This window comes from Mastomys coucha, unplaced genomic scaffold (genome assembly GCF_008632895.1).
Source record: "Mastomys coucha isolate ucsf_1 unplaced genomic scaffold, UCSF_Mcou_1 pScaffold15, whole genome shotgun sequence".
NCBI classification, from domain to species: Eukaryota; Metazoa; Chordata; class Mammalia; order Rodentia; family Muridae; genus Mastomys; species Mastomys coucha.
In genome coordinates, this window is record NW_022196897.1 from 130695800 (window position 1) to 130705891 (window position 10092).

The following is a 10092-nucleotide window of genomic DNA, read 5'->3' on the forward strand; positions in this document are numbered from 1 at the left end:
AAAACAAAAAACAAAACAAAACACTTCATTGAGATATCATTGACAAACACAAACATATAAAAATTATGAGTTTATTTTATGCACTAAGTTAATTATATGTGTTTGTACTCGAAAATACCTTGATCAGTTTTTCTACACCCCCCCCACACACACATACACACCTTAACATACAATAAGGTTATGATCCAGTAACCCATCTTTGGTTGTATATTTAGTACACTTAGCCTACCACAGTCCCAACTTGACCCATCCCACTTCAAACATGCTCAGAACACTGACATTCCCCTGTAGATAGGCCTCCTGGAGAGTCCCTTGCCACATATTGATAGCCCTGAGTCTAACCAACACTCAAAATTCAAAGAAGAGTTTCTACTGAATGTGTGAAGCTTTTGTACCACTGCCAATAGGAGCCTAGGCATACATCATGAAATGATTGATACATCTGAGCTAATTAATTTCTCATGTCTATATAGATACTATAAGGAAGATAATGAGAGAATGGACATACTTCAAATAAGTAATCAGTACTTTTAACTCTTCTCCTTGGTGTACTTTAAAAGGTGAGCTTTATTCTCTGTACAGATGTGCACAGATCTACAAATACCTTATACTTCTGACCTATGTCTACAGGCTGCCTTACTGCAGTGCTACCTTGGAAAATAGAAAACTAAGTATTTGTAAGAAGCGGCCAGTGGCTTGTATCTGGGGCAAATTGCCTAGCTACTGAGCCACAATCCTGAGGTAATTTCTGTGAGAGCTTCAGAGTTACCCTGCTAGACTGGGCCCTGGCATCTGCCATGGTCATCTTGGATTGCCCTACCTCCCTAGTCTCATCACCTTCTTTACTCACCATGTATGCCGCAGCCATATCCTGGATAAACTACTCACCCCTAAGTCCTTGTCTCTAACTCTGCTTTGGAAAGAACTCAAAACAAGATGAGTGGCCAGCCTATGTTCAAGATACCTGGTATTCAGTCCCTGCCCTCTGGTAATGATTACCTTGACTGCCCACTAGAGAAACAGTAGGAGACATCACCAAGCTCCAAGGGAGATGCTTTCATTAGCTGTGTTGTCTGCCAAAGGCTGGATGAGGGCAGGCAGGGTGTCTGCAGCTTCCTGGATTACCCAGTCTCATGGCAAATGTAGGTCAGGTCAGAAAAAAGAGCAGAGCTCCAGAGAGCAGGATGGAGGTGTTGGAGTATCCCAAGCCAGTAGGAGTGGGAGAAGGAAATGAGGCAGTGAATGGCAGCTTGGAACAGCTCCTTCACCAGCTTTTGAGGTGAAGCCCACTTGCCCTGCTCAGAAAAGCCCTTTTCACTGCATGTGACAAAGTGTATAAGATTACAAATAAAAACAGGTCATATTGAATGAGAGTACATTAGAATATTAGAAAATAAGTCTGTAATACTAGCTCTGTGCCTCCTCATTTACCTTTTGCTTTGTTTTGTTATTGTTTGTTTTATTTTGTATTGTTTAAATAAGTTTTCCCTTATGTGGCCCTAGCTGACCTAGAACTCACTATGTAGATCAGGTTAACCTCGAACTCAAGAGATCTGCTGAGTTCTCTCAAATGATTAAAAGTGTGCTCCACTGTACTCAGTTCCATATTTAAACTTAAGGTCACAAGTGATGTCCTACAAACTACCATAGCACCAAAGCAATGTGGCAGAGCTACATCAATAGAGTGAAATGCACCATCCACATCCATGTACCCTGGACCACAGATCAACCAACTATTTTTGAAATATTTTTAATTGTTCCTATGTGCAGACTTTATCACTCCCTAAACAATACAGCATGATAACTATTTATATATCATTTACATTGTAGGAAAAATTATGAGTCATGATATACAAATACCATGCCATTTTCCAGAAGGGACTTGACCATGCCCATATGGTGTCCTAGAGACCCCAGATTCAATCTCTCATGGACACCAAGGGACAACTCTAGATGAAAATTTGCATTGGCAGCTGGGGCTGAGGTCATGCTAACATTACCACAGTTTGTCACATCTTGTTGGAAGGAAATGCAAAATTCTAGTCAGAAGCTCATAAACTTGAAGTCTTAGTTTGTTTTGTTTTATTCTTATGCAAGTTCATAGACCCAGAATCAACAGGACTCTACAGTCAGGGTTAGTAGCACTGTCCTAGATCAGCTGTATTGAAAAGGTCATCTGTACTGAGCTGCTTCTCTCTCTGTTCTCTAGCCCTGCATGAATTCCCCAGGGACATATTCTCCAATGAAGACCGACGACAAGGAGCGGTGGTCCTCCACGTGCTCTGTGTAAGTAGCCCCTCGTGTGCCTTTGCCTGCAGGGCTTGAAGGATAGAGGTAGGTAGACAGCGGAAAATGCCTAACGAGGCTCCACTCTTACCTGCCTACCTACCTGGTAACAGACCATCTCCAAATGTGCCGTCTCTTAAAGACTGGCTGCCAACATCTGTCTGTTGTCTTCTTTTGTTTTAGTGAACTCTCAAGTCACATTTCCTCCTATCAAACCTGATCCTGCCAGTGCTTACACAGTGCCATTTGAGGGAAAAGTGAAGCAACTTTGTAACCAGGTGGACCATGTGTCATAGTGTTCCTCCTTAGTATGCTTTATTTTCTTCTATGAAATCTGTCATTATCCAGTTGTTTTATTTGGTTGCCTGTCAGCTTCCCTATGGGAACATAAGCCCTATGAGAACAGGGACTTTGTTTCGTACCTGGCGTCATTTTCACACCCATTCTTGGCACATAGTAGAGACAGAGTATTTGCTCAGTCATCACATTCAATGTGATGACACCCAGTGTCTATCCTTTAATAGGTGATCAACTATAGCTTGTGCCTTCATCTGCTTTTGTAGTTCACACCATTGACCTGCACCATCACCTAAAGACACAGTGGCCCTAAGGGACTTTGCTTCACCTTGTTCCCATTTGGAGAGGTTTCTAGGTTGGTTGGTTTTGTGTGTGTGTGTGTGTGTGTGTGTGTGTGTGTGTGTGCGCGCGCGCGTGTGTGTGAAGGTATATCTAAGGAAGTGGCTTCAGAACAAGAAAACACCAGCCAAAGTCTTGAGTAGGCATGTTACTGCCTCAAAACATTCTTATTGCCATCTCCTTTATTTTTGTTTGTTTCTATGAAATAAACTCCCTAAACTTAGTGAGTCCTGTTCCCATCCCTTGTTGTTGGGCTCTCTGTGTCAACCATTCAAAAAGAAATGGAGGGAGTTGTTCTTCATGTGGCTGACAAGGGTTAAATTGGGTGTCTTGGACTTCATGGTATGCTTCCAGAGGGCTTCTCCACGCTCAGGTCTGGGGAACTGAGCTTTGCTGGGCTCCTTTAGAACCATCAACCAAAGCTCCTTCATCCTTTATGGATTCTCTGCCATGGAGTTGCCTATGAAAGTTGGGATTCCACATGGAAACCTGAACTCTAGCATGGGAATGAAGTATTCTGTGCTTTAGAACTTGGCCTCAGGAGCCACACTATATCATTTCTGTTGTATCAGTTGTAGTTACAAGCCCACAATGGTCAAGAAAGCAGACTTAGCAGCTAATTTTCAATCTATACCTACAGGTAATCTGTAGGCATATTCTGGGCTCTGGATTCACATCAGGCCCAAGTTTGAGACTCTGAAGTCTTTGTTTTGGACATGGTTTCTTTTTTTGTTTTAATTAGATATTTTCTTTATTTACATGTCATATGATATCTCCTTTCCTAGTTTCTCCTCTGAAAAGAAGAAAAAATGAAATAAAATAATAAATAAATAAATAAATAAATAAAACCCTGTTCCCTCTCCCCTCCCCCTGCTCACTAGCCCACTCTCTCCTGCTTCCTGGCCCTGGCATTCCCCTATACTGTGACATAGAACCTTCACAGGACCAAGGGCCTCTCCTCCCATTGATGACCCACTAGGCCATCCTCTGCTATACATATTCTGCTGGAGCCATGAGTCTCACCATGTGTACTCTTTGGTTGGTGGTTTAATCCCTGGGAGCTCTGAGGGTACTAGTTAGTTCATATTGTTGTTCGTCCTAAGAGGCTGAAAACCCTTCAGCTCCTTGGGTTCTTTTTCTAGCTCCTTCATTGGGGACTCTGTGCTCAGTCCAATGGATGGCTGTGAGTCTCTACTTCTGTATTAGTCGGTCACTGTCAGAGCCTCTCAGGAGATAGCTATATCAGGCTCCTGTCAACCAGCACTTGCTGGCATCCACAGTAGTGTCTGGATTTGATGATTGAATATGGGAAGGATTCCCAGGTAGAGCAATCTCTGGATTGTCCTTCCTTCAGTCTCTGCTCCATAGTTTGTCTCTGCAACTCCTTCCATGGGTATTTTGTTCCCCCTTTTAAGAAGGAATGAAGTATCCACACTTTGGTCTTCCTTCTTCTTGAGTTTCTTGTGGTTTGTGGATTGTACTTTGGGTATTCTGATCTTCTGGGCTAATACCCACTTATCAGAGAGTACATACCATGTGTGTTCTTTTGTGATTGGGTTACCTCACTCAGGATGACATCCTCCAGATCCATCCATCTCCCTAAGAATTTCATAAATTCATTGGTTTTAATAGCTGAGTAGTACTCTATTGTGTAGTGCACATGGTTTCTTATAAGATGGTCCACTTCTCTAGACCCTTGAGTCACTTGAGCTGACCCCGTTCCAGGAAAAAGCAATCAACTCTTCAACTCTTTTTCTACCACACTCCTACCTGGGGACAAAAAAGCATGCAATGTTTTCTTCTAGCAAAGAACTGTCTCTCTAAAAACACCCAATCAGTGAGAATCCTGGAAAGCTGGCAGTCTTCCCTGCCCTTCCAGAGAGTCGTGTGCACTGAGCAATTGATGTGGATGCCATCTTCGGCACCACAGAGGCTCCACTGTCACAGGGCTGAGGCATCCCAGGCCCTGAGTAGAATCCAGACTTCCCCAGCAGCTAGCAGAAGCCTGCTCCTTTGACATGTGAGATATGAGATTCCTGATCTTGGCCCAAACAGCGAGGGTTTTCATTCTCCCATAGCGGCACTGCTAGCTGCATATGGCAGAGCCCTCCTCTCTAAGTCTACCTTCCCAGCTGAATGCTAAGGATCCTCAATTTCCTTTGCCCTTCACAAGGCCAGGCAGGTCACTTGGAAAGGCTCCTGCTACCTGTGTCAGTAGTTCCAGGCTGGCCTGAAAACAAAGTGGACACCACATGCTATTACAGTAGGCATGTCATCCTTACAAGAATAGATGTGAGTCCACAGATTAACACTGTGTAGTCCTTAATAGAGAATGCTTCTTTTTGCCCCTGTTCTGGGCCCTGCACTTTAGAATTTAGGCAAGAAATTCAGAGATCAAGGTCAGTGCCCATTCTTTCAAGACCCTGCTCTACAATGTGTGGACTAGAAGAATTATCTACCTACATAGCCTGTGGATGTTTGAATAAGAAATGTGCCCCCTTGGGCTCACCACATAGATGAACACATGGACCCTGTAGTTGGTGGCACTGTTAGGAAGTGGAGCCTTGTGAGAGGAAGTATATCACTGGAGGTGGGCTTTGAGAGTTCAGTCATTCTCTCTGCTTCCTGTCTGTGGTTGAAGATGTAATCTCTCAACTTCATGCTCTGGCCACCAGCTACCATTATGGATTCTCTTTGAGAAAGCATAAGCCCAAATCCAACTCTTTTGTCCTTAATTTACCTGTGGTCATGATCTTTTATTACGACAGAGAATTAACTAATATTTAATCTCAAGCTGGTTTCCAGGATCTTCACAGGCTCCTTCCCAGGATCCTAATCTTGGAAGGAGGAGACCCTGATGCATTGACCTTGAACTTGCCTCCTATGTTCCACATGTGTGTAGCACAGGCAGAGGTGGGTAGGTAGGATGCTGGGAAGGTCTTTCTATATGGCCAGAGAAATAGTCTGTTAATACAGCTGAAATGTCAAGGAGCACCTCTGTCCCACTGGAGACTCTGTGAATATGCCTCATGAAGGGAGCCCTTACCATCACATTTGACTCACTGAACAACATGAGTTGTATATTCATTGCTTGCTCAATTTAGGGCAGATCCTCATCCCCATTTACTTTACATATTACCCAGCAAACTTAGCTTACTCAGGAAATTTTCAGTGACCACCTCACTGAATGTAAAAATAATTGCTGTAAGGACAAAGGGTATTTTAGGGCCCAGCAGTAACAGATGAACACACAAATCAAGACTGTAAGAAGTTAAAGGTCTCTTGCATTTAGGAGCACACCCCAAGCTAGAAGTTTGGTAACACTTGGCTGGGCCTTTCTGCATGGATGAGTGATGGCTTTATCCTGCAGGAAGTCAGTATGTTGTGAGAACTGCCATGGATGGAACCTGCCACATTCAAAGTGCTAACCATGGTCTGTTCTGTCTGCTGAGGGGACTCAGCAGAGGCATACTTGGGGGTCAAGGTGCTGCTGGTGTTGAAGAGTGGACAAGGAATTACTAAAGGAGACCTAGGAAGAGGAACAGGTATAATTTCAGACACAATAAGGAAGTGGTATGGGTTGGGTAATGGGGATGTGGGGATTCAGAGCACCTGGAGGAAGCAGAACTGAAGGATGTGGGTAGTAGTAAGTGCACAGGTGAGATGGTGGAGAGGTCATGGAACTCACATGGAAGTTACAATGGTGACTTAGAGGTTGTACTGGAGGAAGTTGCTGTCCATCTCCCAACCCATCAGCTCTGTCTCCTTGCTTAGGGGTAGGGATCAGAGTAGACCTCTCTCCTGCAAGTTGAGAATGTTCCAGCAAAGTCACAGAAAAAGGCCCAAAGGCATGTAGGAGAGTCTCCTAGGAGTTCCAGATGTGAATCAAGATACCCCACGTCTAATGTGAATCCATCTGAAAGTACCAGAGCCTAGTGTGGCCCAATCCATGTCAGAGAAGTCTTGTCTTCTGCCAATGGGTCCCAGTAGGCATATCCTGTTGCCATTGGCTGTCCTAGGGATAAGGGTATATAAGACTGTTCTTTTCATGAAGTCAGCTGGCAATAATCATGGGTCTAGGGCAGAGTAGCGTGTGCTTTCAGGTCTTCTTGGGAAACCCAGTCATACCTGTAGTCACTTGTACCCAAACCCACATTGCCTATTGCACTATACCACAGGCATTTGCTTACTACATACACAATGTCTACAGTCTTTGGCTCAAGTTGGTACAGATCTGTGGATGCATATGGGACCAAAGATCCCCCACCCACCCCACCACACACACACACCAGAACAAATTTTTAAATCTTAGCTGTCTGAGCTTGCTTCTATTGTTCTGTCCTGAAAATACTTCTCTTTCGTGTGTGATTTGTGGAACACAGGAATCCCTTTTTGGCTCAGTTGCTGAACACCGCAACTCTATATTTCCCTCTTGGTTCTCTTTGGTTTAGAATACCTAAACCCTGAGATTGCACTTCAAAAAGAATTTCTATTTCTTCCAACTGTGCGTATGTGTATTCCTCCCCTGCAAGTGGGCAAATCCAGCATCATTACAGTTTTAGTCAACAGTGAATATCCCTAAGAGAGCACATGTGTCTTAGAAACCTTTTGTTATTCCATCTTCCCTAATGCTGAGGTGTTAGAAGTAGGATTTCCTGTGTCTGAAGAAATCTGTGCCCTTTGTGAACTCATTGAGTCTGCCCCAAATAGAGAGAGAAGCCTATGGATTATTTTCTAGGGCTGTTATTGTTTGTGGTTTATAAATATCTGACAAATTTTTGATAATTATCCTACCTTACATGGAAAGCTGAATCTCTGGGATGATCAACCAAGCCTGGCATTTTTCTCTGCCAGGAGAGGGAGAAAAGCTGTAAATAATCAATACTGGAGATTCTCAAAATGAATTTGGGAAACCATCTCTCTAAAGTGGATTAAACTCCTCTACATACCTTGTCAGCTTTCAAAAGTACCCTTCAGAGGTGTTAAGGCTCTGTTTCCCCCTTTTAATGTAGCTCCTCTTTCCCCACAGACCTCTCTCTCTCTCTCTCTCTCTCTCTCTCTCTCTCTCTCTCTCTCTCTCTCTCTCTCTCTCTCTCTCTCTCTCTCTCTCTCTCTCTCTCTCTCTCTCTCTCTTTCTCTGTGTGTGTGTGTGTGTGTGTGTGTATAGTATCACACATGGGAAAGTGACTCTGTCCCTTGTAAGGCAACTTTTTATTAAGTGAGACTGAGAATGGGGTTGCGAACTCAGCCTGTACCTGACAACTGGATTACTAAGGACAAAAACCTCAAGGAATAGGCTGTTGGAACTGCTCAATGGTAAAGCAAGGTGCTGGGTTTGAGCCTAAGGGCTGTAAAACACAAGCAACCAAAAGGACACATCATTGAGAATGCTTCTCCTGAGTGTTTTCATAGTCTAAACCTGGACATACTCCAGGAGTTTCATAGGAATTTAAGGGGATGCCCAGAAAGGAATTTTCCTCCACTGAGCTGCTAGACTATATACCAACTAGTCAGTGCTGTCGTCACTGTGACCAAATGACAGAGAGAAACAATTAGCTGACAATTTCAGGGGCTTAGACCATTATAGTAAGGAAGGTAGGAGATGGAATGATGGGTCAGCTTATATCATGGTAGGAGAGAAGAGAGAGGAGAGATAGACAGTTACTAGGGAACTGGGACCCTTGTATAAGGCATATCCCCATTGATTAACATTTCCCAGGGAGGCTCCATACCCCAAAATTTTCACAACCTTCCAAAATAGTACCACTAGCTGGGAACCAAGTATTCAAAGACATGAACCTATGGAAGATATTTCATCCTTAAATCTTAATTAAGGAGTTGCCATCTCTACCCTCCCTGTTGGCCTCTCAAGACAGCAAAATGGATGTGTGGGTCCTAGAGGGGATGAATCTCTCCCCTTCTGCCTTGGTCTGTTCCATCCAGTACTGGGAATCTCCTTGTCCTCATTCCAGTGCCCACTGCCCTTTAGAAGCTCATAATAAAGGGTATGGGTTCCATACAAAGCAGACCATCCTAGAAATCAATACAGGATCTTATGCTAGTCCATCAAGCCAAGACTTGTACAGATGATGGCCCTCCAGGAATGGTAAGGAAGACCACTGCCATCACTCCTTTGTCATCCTGATATGATGCTTCACAGGTTTGAGTCCAAAGGTGGTGGTCTCCATTGCCACATGCACCTGCTGTCTCACATTTTTTTCTCCCTCTTTTAAGCTCGGAAAGTTAATATTGTCTGTGGATCAGGGAAACACACACTATATGAGTCCATCTCTGTTCTCCCTTACTCCTTCACTATCTTCTAAGTTAAAGAATGGGCTGGTTCCAACCTCAGGATTCTACTAGGACCTCACCTTGCTCCCCAAGGGTGCAGAGGAAATCACTGTCAGTAGAAGGAGCCTCTGGGATAGTTGTCATTGAATGTAATTGAGTAATGGGAGAGAACACCTACACATCATCTCTCTCTGATCTCACTCTGGTAGCTAGTTTCCTCGGCGTTCAGTGTTCTCACTCCAGCTTAGGTGCCGTGCTTCTCATCTTCCCACGCAACCTGTGTTCTTTCGGAAGATGTGTGACTCTGTTTCCATTCTGGCCTTGGCTTCCTGGTGTGTTCTTCTGATTGCCTGCCCTGACTGCTCACACCTCCTACCACTAGTCACAACCTCTGTAGGCTTCCGCAGGCCCAGCTCACTTTTTTTTCTCACCTGGCTATGATCACCAGCCCACATAAGTTTGCCTCTTCTAAGTCAGATCACCAGCTCTTAATCAAGAAGCTTTTCTCCAGAGTCCTGGGGGATGACCCAGCACCAGAAGAGGACGTTTTAGCCCTACCCTACCCTCAGCTACCTACCAAATCAAATGCACAGATGGACTGAGCTTCATTCTTGAGGAAGCTGGAAGATGGAGGAGTCTCTCAAGGGACACTTGTCCCCAACAAGAATAGCCTTAGACTTATCCTTATGCTACCTTATACTTTTTTCATTCTTTGGGGAAAGGAAACAACTTCGCTCTGGAGAGGACATGCAAATACATGGCGTTCTCAGTTATTTCTGCTGTTTATTTTAGCATCTGAAGGGTGGTTTCCTGAAACTTGCTCCTCTGGGCCCAGATAGCTTTTGAGATGTCATCAAGCACTCATGGGGGGGGGGGGGG

At 44.2% G+C, this 10092-nt stretch overlaps 1 protein-coding gene across 1 annotated transcript in view; it reads left to right on the forward strand.

The window, feature by feature from the left end:
* Slc24a3 (solute carrier family 24 member 3) overlaps nt 1-10092 on the forward strand; it is a 485196-nt gene that overhangs the window by 281446 nt on the left and 193658 nt on the right. The window contains exon 3 of the mRNA XM_031372121.1: nt 2210-2286. Coding sequence (XP_031227981.1) covers nt 2210-2286 — 77 coding nt within the window. The remainder of the gene's footprint in view (nt 1-2209; nt 2287-10092) is intronic.